General features: G+C 39.4%; 1 protein-coding gene across 1 annotated transcript; it reads right to left on the bottom strand.

Annotated features, from left to right (window-relative positions):
• Window positions 1-204: 204 nt before the first annotated feature.
• Window positions 205-10,178, bottom strand: LOC128368921 (interferon-induced very large GTPase 1-like). The gene is made up of 3 exons (XM_053329880.1): window positions 9,764-10,178; window positions 6,202-6,267; window positions 205-4,871 (listed from the first exon to the last, which is right to left on the bottom strand). Exons 1-3 carry the CDS (start codon window positions 10,176-10,178, stop codon window positions 205-207), a joined length of 5,148 nt encoding a protein of 1,715 aa, XP_053185855.1.
• Window positions 10,179-11,486: the final 1,308 nt, after the last annotated feature.

Here is an 11,486-nt window from a genome sequence, read left to right as displayed (position 1 = left end):
AATAAAAACATAACCATTCACCAAATCAAAAGCTGTCGGTTACATTTAAAATAAAACAAGGAAAACAAAATACATTTTAAGTAATGTTAATGTTTTAGCCAAGCTAATCTGATATCTGATATCAAAACTGATAATCTCCAAATTCTTTTTGATTGAAAACATCTTGAATGTTTTACTTTGGTTTTTTTAAAAGTTATTTTTACATCACTTCATGTTGTAAGCATCTTTTAACCCCTTCAGTGCTTGATCCTCTGTGATTTTCTTCCAGGCCTCTGGAACATCAGCTGGCTTGGCATCATATTCTTGAGCAAATCTGTCATTGTATCGTACCAGTACATACTTCCAGTAGTCAGATGACTCTATGCTGGGATCTGGAGGAATGTGCCAGTCTGGATAGTAAGTGTGATACTCTTTGTAAGGATGCCACTTTCCATTAGTATCTGTGTTTTTGAATCTACATTCACTCTGCACATCAGTTGTACACAGTGTCTCAATCAGCTTCTGAGTGTCTAAATTCCTGTATATACCAAGACCTTGTGGTCGATGCACAGCTGCATGATGTTTATCGTGTCCTTTTCCTCCAGCCTCACAGGGAACTTTACAAAATGGACATTGCTTTCCACAACCAAACACTCGATTGAAAAGCTCATCCTGTGGTTTGATTGGAAGTTTTCTCAGAGTCTCAGTGATGTCTTCAGACTTTGAGAATTCCTCCTGAAGCTGTTCTTTCAAGTCTTTTATTGACATTTTGAGGCTGTTGATAAATGGATGACATGTGCTTTGGATTAGAGACAGGGAGGTTTTTTCATCTTCCTCTGAGACTGAGATGTCTTTAATCAAATACTTCCGCATGTTGCTGATGAGCTTTTTAATGCTTTCATTGTTGTCTGGCAGTTGAACACCATCTGGTCCTTTTGTGGCCTGCTCTAATGCTGCTGTGATTTTATCAACAATGACTTGAAGGTTCTTGTTCTTCAGTTCGCTCAAAGTTTTGTCCTTTGACATTTGTTTCTGGATGCACTGAAATATCCAATCCTTAACATATATTTCATACTTACAAATGTACTTAACAAAACTGTTAAAGTTATCCTTTTGCAGCAACTCTTCCTGAATGTTGTACTGGAAAGAGGAGCAAGAGCTGTACTCTGCTGAATGACAACCTGTCAAAATATCATCCATAATGTCTATTCCCAAAGATCTATTGATGTACTCTTCCACAGCAGGTTTGATACAAAACTGGACAAAATTATCTGCTTTGCGTTGACAATCATCTCTATCATTGTATAAATCCAGGAAATCTTTCAGGTATTGAGACTTCTTTTTCTCCAGCAGAATTTTAGGATCGTTATCTGACAAGAATTTTTGGTGCATTTTTTGGAATTCCCTTGAGGCAATGCCACAAATGTGAAGTTTCAGGTCAATCTCAAACTTTGCATTTGTATTGTGATTCTTGTGACTTTGTTGAAGGGATTCATCTATTTTTTCAAGAAGATCTCTTGTAAAAGAGTCATGGTAATCTGTGTTTGAATTTGCCTTATTGAGCACAAACCGTGTGCAAGACTCAATGACACTGTCAGCAACGGTTTGCAGATCTCCTAGTCCCCTAAACACAGACTCAGCCTTCTTCCACCAGAAGTCTAGATGGTCACGAGCGGTTCTAAATGGACCATTCCCAAACTGCTTCAGATCTCTAATCTTTTGGAATTTCTCATTTACATTTCGGTTTGAGAAATTGTTTCTCAACTGTTTGAGAATATTTGCTGTGATATCGCGTTCTTTCAGGCCAGACACATTTTTAGTTGCTTCAGTCCACATCTTTTCAAACTGGTCTGTCAGCTCTTCATCAGACAGTTTGTCTTTGTCTTTACAGGCACTCAGGAGCTTCATGACCTCGACTTCAATCCTGCCTCTGTATTTCCTCTGAATGTCTTGAACTTTTTTTGAACTTTTTTTTAGATCAAGAACACAATCCAATTTATTGTTTGCTGCATTTTTGATTTCATTTGTAACACTACTGATGCTTTTGAAAAAGTCAGTTTTGTATTTTTCTATCAGATTTACATTCTGATCTTTCCTTTTGTAGTAGTTTGTAAGTTTCTTCTTCATGTTTCCTTCTACTTCTGCTATTTTTTCAGAGACCTCTGATTTTTTTGGTTCAACCAATGTGCTCCAGTCCTGGACATCAGATCCAGGGTCAGAATTTAAGATTTCAAACTCTGCTTCTGTTTGCCAGGAGAGGATTTCTTTTCTGAACTGCCATTCCCATTGATTGAACTCTTTGCAAAGATTGTCGTAGGCCTGAGCCACAAGAGTGTTTCTGGAACTAAAGATGAAGTTCTCATATTTCACAGCTTTCCAGAGACTTCTAATCCATTCTATAAACTCTGGGATCTTTGAGACTTCATTGCTTCTGTTTGTTTTCACTGTCTGCAAAAGATTTTTCTTAAACTCTGCTACAGCTTCACTGTAACCTGTGTTCACTGGTGCCATCGGAGGGGTTCCATGCCAGAGTCCTGGGATGTTCCAGTTGTTTTTGTCCATGTCATAGTCCAGCACATCTGTGAATGCTTTAATAGAAGGCTTCTTTTCCATTTCAGCAGCAATTTGTGTCATTTGATTGAGCTGGTCCAAGAGATGCTGTCTCTCTGTTATGGTCTTGTCATGAGCTGAAACTCCAGAAACATTTTGATGCACAAAATGACAAACTGGCTTTTTACCAATAATCTTCATTCTCAGGAAGGCGTGAACTGCAATTTGCAGGATGTCTTTCATTTCAGTTGAGTTCTCCATTGCGATGTTAATAATGGTGACATCACTTAAACCAATCACAAAGGTTGCCAGCTGATTGTCATGCACATAACTTTCCTCCAGTTCTGCTAGATCAGGAGACTTTAGACCCTCTGTGTCAATGAGAACTATAAAATCATAGTTTAACTCACGTTTCATATCTTCTCCAACTTTGAGGAAGAGCATATAAGCTCCTCTTGTGCATCTGCCACTGCTGACAGGAAACTGCACACCAAACATGGTGTTGAGGAGTGTTGACTTCCCTGTACTTTGAACACCCAGCACAGTCAGTACTAACAGTCGGCTCTGTTCTCCAACCTTCTTGTGAAGCTCCGTCAGCACATCTGTCACCCATCTCTCTGGGATGTTGGAAGCATCTCCATCCAAGAGCTCTAAAGGAAATCCATCCAACAGCATTTCAGCAGCCAAACCAGGGAGACGAGATATTTCATCAGCAGTGTTTATTGAGCCTTTAACTGAGAACTCATAGATGAGTCCCATCTCTCTCATGTAATGCTCAACTCCTAAAGAGCTTTCCAGCAAATCTTGATCTAACTGTGCAATGAGTTTGATGTCTTTTTTCTTGCATTGCTCTTTGAACTTGTTGCGCAGTTCAGACAGTTCGCTCCGTGAATGTGTATTAAGTTTGAGTTTCATCCACTTAAGAAAGAAATCTCTTTTCTCTTTGTCACTTGTGGATACAGTTTTAATAAAACTCTCCATTCCTTTCGACAGTTTTTGTTTGCTTTGCTCCTTCCTAATTTTATTTTTTTCTTTCTGTAGGTGGCATTTATACTCTTCAAGGCCTGAGTCACCAGATTTCAATCTACACTCCTCCTTCTCTAACTGTGATAACCTTTTCCAGTTGTCTCCCTGCAAAGGAAGTTGTTGTTTCTTGTAGTCTGGTATACTCTGTCCCTCAATGTCGATCATTATCTCCTCAGCTGCTTTCTTTTGTTCGTCACTTGTGCTTTCATCCACAGATAGACCAAGCTCCACAGCTTTTTCAACCATATTGACAATGTTCAGTGTGGCTGATACATCTGGCAGTGAGGTCTTGATGGTATCACAAAGTTTGTCTGTAAGTGCTGCAACATTTACTCTTGAATCTTTGATTTTCATTCTGCTAGTTGGTAGTTGTAACTCTATCAGTGTTGTCTTAACAGACATCATGTCCTCTCCAGAGCTGTCCTCCTTGCGATTAACAACCAAGAAGAGTTTGGATTTCACATCTTGAAGAGAAGTCAGAATCTTGTGCTCATTTTCTTCAACTTTGTCCAGGAACACAAAGGTAGCAGTTGACACGTGAAAAAGAAAATTGAATTGTGCCTGTGACTCACAAATGTCTCCTCTCAAATTGGCAAAGGCAACTGGTTCTGGAAATATGTCAAGATTTTCTTTGCCACACGGAAGGAACCAGCAAACCTCGACCAAACCATTGGCAATTATTTTTTTAGGTGCTCCTCCTTTCATATCTCTGTGTATGAAGATGTTGTGATTCTGTTGGCCACGACTGAGAACATGATTCAAAACCTGTGACTTGGAGAGACTACAATTTTTCAGCCTGACAAAAGTAAAGAATGGTATATCTGCTTGAACAATGTTGTCTTTAACAACAGATAAATCCTGTGGACGCCACTCTTTGACGATGTCTCTCAGAGCCCACAGCATCAGAGTAGACTGACTGTTATTGACATGAGGCAACAGCAGTGGGACAGGAAACTGACACATTGACATCTTGAGGGTCATTTCCTGTTGCAAGAAGCTGTCAGCACAAAGAAAGAGTGCAACTATGAGGTCGAGAGGGTTAACCTTGTTGTCATCACAGACATCTGCAGTGAGCAGGTCAAAGTCAAACAGATCATTGTTTTCCTCCTCTTCATCATCGTTTGTTAATTGTGTAAAGTTTCTGCATTCTGCATTGATTTGAAAGAGTTTCCTGAGAAAGCACCGTGGTATATTCTTCAGTGATTCAACAGTTTCATCATAAATACTGTTTTTGTTGATTTCCAAGAGAGAGCGAAGACTGAGCTTGTTGGGATACAATTTCTCCAGTCCAAGTTTGGAGAGAAAGTTGAAAAGGGCTGGGGAAGAGAAAAAAAAGATCAATTGTAAAAAACAAATACAAAAAAAACACAAAAATGTATGAACCTCAAGGACTTAATATGCAGCACAGTATTATTATTTTTATTTCTATGCTGTTGACACCCAACAGTATGTATCCATAACATCTGGTATTAAACTAGATTAAGTGATAAGTAAATAAATTGTATTGTAATAAATAATTGTATTGTATTTTATGCATGCCTTTTTAGCACCACAAACTACATTCCCTTTCACCTCCATATTACTGAGATGAAATCAGAAATTATTAAAATCACACGAGATAAAATTAAACTATGTGCATGGCTAGATTTATTTATTTACATTTAATTTTTAGATACAACTTTTGTTATGTCTAAAAACATATTATTACAAAACAAATGACAAAATTAGCAATCAGGCTTTTATTAATTAACACAATTTGATTCACAGTTTGTTGATTAAAGTAAGTATAAAATCACTACAGGCTGCAACAAAACGTTGTTGTTGTTGAGACATTTATGCTCAACTGGGTGTTTGTCTGAATTAAGCTCAGATTTAACATTCAAATCAACGCTATCTTCACCTTCACCTGCTTCATTTTGAGCTGATGCTGAAGAAATGTTGAACTCACCAGTAGATTGACCCCTGCACACTCATATGATAATAAAAAGCCTATATGTCACTAGACTTTTGTTTAATACACCACCATCACCCACTACAACCTCAGTGGAGCTTGAGGTCGTAGTTATATATGATTATTAAGTCAACTATATATATGTATACGGTATGTGTGTGTATGTGTATGTATGAATGTATAGATATATATAGATATGATTATTATTAAGTCAACATCATGTGAACTGATTTTCTTTTTAACTGATGATGATTAATGAAGCCAATATGTTAAATCATCTCTTTTCTTTCAGGATAAGCAGTAACTTTTTAATTAGCCTGGTCCGGACCAGGTTAGTCTGCCAGCATAAGTTGCCGCGGTAACTGAGCTTGAACTATGCTGAGCTTGCTTTATGGAACCAGATCTGCTGGACAATGAGCCAGAGTAATCCTGCTTTATGGAACAGGACCCCTGTCTCACTTGGAAATACTTCACATTATGAAAGCTCACTGTCCTTTCACTGTGACATTTAAACCCCTGAATTTTATGATTTCAAAAACTCTGACATGATGACTCCTGGTCAGAGGTGACCCTAAACCTTTAAGGGCCCTAATCAAAGTTTGCTGTGGGGCCCCTCAAACTGTTGTGTGCTTTATGAGCAATGACTGTGGGAGATGTAGTTATCTCTATAGGTTTAATTAAAACACATAACTTACCAGCATTAACAGTTTCTTGGGTGAAATAACCAGATTCTGCTCCAGAAGTAGAGGTGGTCGATGGACCTGCAGTGAAATAAAGATATTAATTGAACATTTACTGAATCTTCAAAATGCAAGTGTCTATCATTTAACACCCTCTTTATACTCATTAACAAAACTGTTCCTGGAAAGTTGAATGAAAGAGTAAGTTATTAATGTCAGCCCTTCAGTGCGGACACCAAACTGGGCCTGTTTCTGTCTAAATGCGAATTGTTCTGTTAAATATGTGACAACACCAGATCCCCAGTGAACATTATATATGGATATATGGACAGATAATGTTTTCCTGCTCTATATTTTTATTTTTGGACTCCACTAGAGCAGCTTTGCATGTTTCACATTTTCAAAAAGCTCCTTGTTTCATTGGTCCTTTATGAGTCCCTCAGTTCAGCCTCTGTCTCTCAACAGGCCATGGTAGCTCTTGTCTCTTGAAGGCCCCCCTCCCAATGAGCCCACTGTGTCTGTGAGTTTCATTAGCAGCACTAAATACCTCTCAGAATAACAAAATATGGACATATTTGGAGCTTTTTATTCAGCAAATCAATTATTTCAAATTGTTTTTTATTGAGTTTTCAAAAGTGTGAGAACAAACAAAACAAAACAAAACAGTTTAAACTGACAGAGCTATTAGACACAATTGCATGAATACCATACATGGACCCCATCTCCAGTGTGCGTCGTTTATAGTATACATACATACTACATAAACAGTTTTTCTTTTGCTTCAATTTGTTACATTTTCAATAGTCAACCCATGTACAGAAACATGCCAAAAAAGAAAAAAGAAAATCAACAAGAGAAAAGACAGGAAGAGAAGAGAAAAGGGGGGGGGGGGGGGTAGAGAGCTACTGATCTAAGGTGGTTGCGTCAAATTCACTTGTATAGTATTCTAAAAAATCACACCAAGTTTTTTTGAACCTTTTTACAGAGCCCTGAATTGTGCATCTGATTTTTTCTAGCTTAAGAAACGCCATCACCTCACGGACCCAACGTGAATGGGATGGAGGTGTGGTTGATTTCCAACCAAAAAGGATAAGTCGGCGGGCTAGTAATGTTGAGAATGCTATCAGGTCTGAATGATGTTTTGATAGCCCGCTGTTGCTAGGGGTAACCCCGAATACTGAGATAACTGGATCTGGCTCGATTCTTTTCTTACAAATATAAGAGAATGTATTGAAAATCTCTGACCAGAATGTGTGTAGTTTTGAGCATGTCCAAAACATGTGTCCCAGAGTGGCAGGGGCCTGATGGCATCTAATGCAGTTTGGATCTGAGCCGGGGTATATCTGGGCCAGTCTGACTCTACAGAGGTGTAGGCGGTTGAGTATCTTAAATTGAACCAATCCGTGCCTAACACAAATTTAGGATGTATGTACTCTTTTGATAGCTCTTTGCCAGGTTTCCTCAGAAAGCTCCATGCTCAAGTCTTCACCCCACCGCTCTTTCAAATGGTGAAGAGAGTTACCTTCCATGTCTTGTAAAATACTGTACAGCTGAGACACACAGCCTGGTATGTGGGGCTTAAGCTTCAGACATTCATCAAGTGGGCAGGCAGTAGGTTTGTGCGGGAATGATGAAAAATATGTACGAGTGAAATTGCGTATTTGAAGGTACCTGAAGAAATGCGACTTAGGTAGGTTGTACTCTTTAACAAACTGGTCGAAAGAGCCAAACAGTCCGTTAATGAATAGGTCTCCTACACAATTAAGTCCCTTCCCAAACCATGTCTGAAAAGCTGCATCTAACAGAGAGGGTCTAAAAAGGGGATTGGCGAGAAAAGGCATTGACACCAAAGCTTGCGTAAGGCCAAAGTGTTTACGAAATTGGGTCCATATACGTAGAGTGCCTCTCACAATTGGGTTGTTTGTATGAGCCCCCACTGCTAATGGTAATGGGCCACACAACATAGATGCTAAGGTGACTGGTAAACATGCTTGTTGTTCCATGAGAGACCAGTTTGGACCTTCCCCTTTCACAAAAGTATTGTACCAGACAGTCACTTTATGAATATTGGCTGCCCAATAATAATATAGAAAGTTTGGCAGCGCTAGACCACCATTTGTTTTGCGTTTCTCCAGTACAGATTTGCGTACACGTGGTATAGTCTTATTCCAAATGAATGTGCTAATATATTTATCTAATTCTTTAAAATATGACTTCGGCAAGAAAATGGGGACTGTCTGGAATAAGTATAGAAATTTTGGTAGAATAACCATCTTAACTGAGTTAATGCGACCAGCCAGAGATAATGGAAGCGTTGACCAGCGATTGGTATCCTTCCTAGCTTGATCTATAAGTGGCCTAAAGTTAAGTTTAAGAAGGTCTTTATAATGGCGTGTTACCTTGACTCCTAAATATGTTAGGGGGCCAGTTGTGACTCTAAATTCGCATGAATCAAAGGACATTGTCAATGCTTTACTATTAATGGGGAATAATACACTCTTTGTTAAATTGATTTTGTAACCTGAGGCCAAACTAAATTGTGAGATTGTATCCAGGCACTTTGGAATAGAATTTTCAGGGTCTGATATAAATAGCAAAAGGTCGTCCGCATAAAACGAGACTTTATGAACTTGCCCCCCCCTGTTAATTCCCAATATTTCATTGTTTTGTCGCAAGGCTATAGCCAATGGCTCAATGGCAAGATTGAACAGAAGAGGGGACAGCGGACAGCCCTGCCTCGTTCCCCTATGGAGGATGAAATACTCAGAATCGATATTATTGGTCCTAACTGATGCCTGTGGCATAGAGTACAGTGTTTGAATCCAAGAAGTAAAAGTCGGGCCAAATCCAAATTTGTTTAATGATTTAAAAAGGTGTCCATATTCGATTCGATCAAATGCTTTGTGTACGTCCAATGAAATTACTATCTCTGGAAGTTGGGTCGAGTGTTCAGAATATAATATATTAAAGAGGCGGCGCAGGTTATGATATAACTGCCTGCCCTTTATGAAACCCGTTTGGTCAGGGTGCACAATAGTTGGTAAAACGGATTCTAATCGTAGGGCAAGGATTTTTGTAAGTATTTTGTAATCACATGTAAGTAGGCTGATTGGTCGGTATGATTCGCACTTGGTTGGGTCTTTATCTTTTTTTGGTAGAACAGAAATTGAAGCCTTGGTCATAGATGTAGGGAGCTTTTTTTGTTTAAACGATTCTGTGTAAACAGAGCGTAGGAGTGGTGTCAATTTACTGGCAAAAGTCTTATAAAATTCAATGGGGTAACCATCTGGGCCTGGTGCTTTTCTATTTTTCATTAATTTAATTGCTTGGCCAATTTCAACATCAGATATTGGCTCTTCTAGGCTGGACTTATCTTCGTCACTTAGGGCGGGCAAGTTCAGATTTTCTACAAAATTGTTTGCATGACAACTATCTGACTTATATAGGGAGGAGTAAAAATTTTTAAACTGATCATTAATATCTTTCGGGTCTGATTTGATGGTGCCATCAGTGGTTTGTATTTCTGTAATATAATTGATAGCCGAGAATTGGCGTAACTGATGAGAAAGCAGTCTACCCGCACGTTCTCCATGTTCGTAGTGGCTCTGTCTTGATTTTAAAAAATTCTCTTCAGCCTGTTTAGAGGCAAGAAGATCGAACTCTGTCTGCAGTGCAATCCTTTTCTTGCGGAGGTCTGTCGATGGAGAGTCAGAGAGTTGCTGATCAACGTCATGAATAAGCGTGGTTAATTCTGTGAAGCGTTTCGACCTGCTTTTGTTCAGTCGAGATGTGTACTCTATTATGTGACCCCTCAAGTATACTTTTAGTGTTTCCCATAAGGTAAATATATTGGTATCTGGCAGCTGGTTAGTTTCAAGGAAAAAGTCAATCTGAGCCGAAATGAAGTCCACAAAGTCCTTTTCTGCTAAAAGTGTAGGATTGAGACGCCAGTTGCGCCTTGTGGCCACATTGTTCTGGAGCCAAAGCTCCATGATGACTGGTGAGTGGTCAGAGATGACTATACTATCATATCTACACATCTTAACAAGTGGAAGCATTTCTTTGTCTATAAGGAAAAAATCAATCCTTGAATACGTCTGATGTGCAGTAGAAAAAAAGGAAAACTCCTTCAGTGTTGGATTTTTAAATCTCCAAAGATCTACCACACCACTGGACTGGCAAAACGTCTTAATAATATGAGCAGATTTGGAGAGAGGGCCTGCTGGGATTTTAGAGCGGTCAAGAGAGGGTTGCAGGACAGTATTGAAATCTCCTCCTAATATCAAGTGGTGTGTGCCTGACTCTGGGATGCAGCTAAACAGTTGCTTATAGAAATCAGGGCTGTCCCAATTAGGGCCATAGATATTGACTAAAACCACTGGAAAATTATACAACCTGCCCTGAACAATAACAAAGCGCCCATTTATATCAGCCACTACTTTTGAAGATACAAACTGCACATTTTTCCCTATCAAGATAGCTGTTCCTCGACACTTGGAGTTAAATTTGGAATGAAAGACTTGTGATATACAACCTCTTTGTAATCTGGGAATATCTGACGTGCGTAGATGTGTTTCCTGTAGGAATATTACCTCTGCCTTAAGTTTCATCAGGTGGGAAAATACTTTGCTTCGCTTTACGGGGTAATTGAGTCCCCTCACATTCCAGCTTACAAATTCTGTTGATGTTCTACTCAACCCATCTAGGGAGGCCATGGGAAAAGGGGACTGACTGATGTCCGGAAAGATTCACCCGACAATAGATCCACCTCTCTAACCCTGGGGAGAAGGGGGGGTGGGAGAAAGAGAGAAAGGCAGAGAGCACAGCGAGAGAAAACAAAAAACAAAAAAACAATAACACAAAACACATAAAGAACCCCTAATGTAACACGTAACCCCAAATGCTGGCCCCTCCCCAACTGAGAGGCTGCACCCTCCCTCCCTCCTAAGCCATTATGAAGAAACCTGTTCAACATCTTACCTATCGGGGCTGAGGCCCCATAAGAACCTTATGTACCAACCCTTTAGCTTAACAGCTGTAACATTTCAAGTCAAGGAGACCTGTTCAGTGTGTGCGCATTAGTGTGTGCGCATTAGTGTCTGTCTTCGTATCAATGAATATATGTGTGTGTGTGTGTGTGTATGTGCGTGCCCATATGTCAGTGAAGTCGATGATGTATGAATGTGCCTGAGTCTGTGCAACTGAGATAAAATAAAAATGTGCGTAGATATTACAGTATCAAAGCTCACAAACCAGCCACTTATTAGCAGGTTGACCCCATGTCATATTACTCCGTAAAA

This window comes from Scomber japonicus, chromosome 1, assembly GCF_027409825.1.
Source record: "Scomber japonicus isolate fScoJap1 chromosome 1, fScoJap1.pri, whole genome shotgun sequence".
In the NCBI taxonomy this organism is placed as follows: Eukaryota; Metazoa; Chordata; class Actinopteri; order Scombriformes; family Scombridae; genus Scomber; species Scomber japonicus.
The sequence above is the reverse complement of the archived record's forward strand: the minus strand, read 5'-3'. Positions and strand labels throughout refer to the sequence as shown.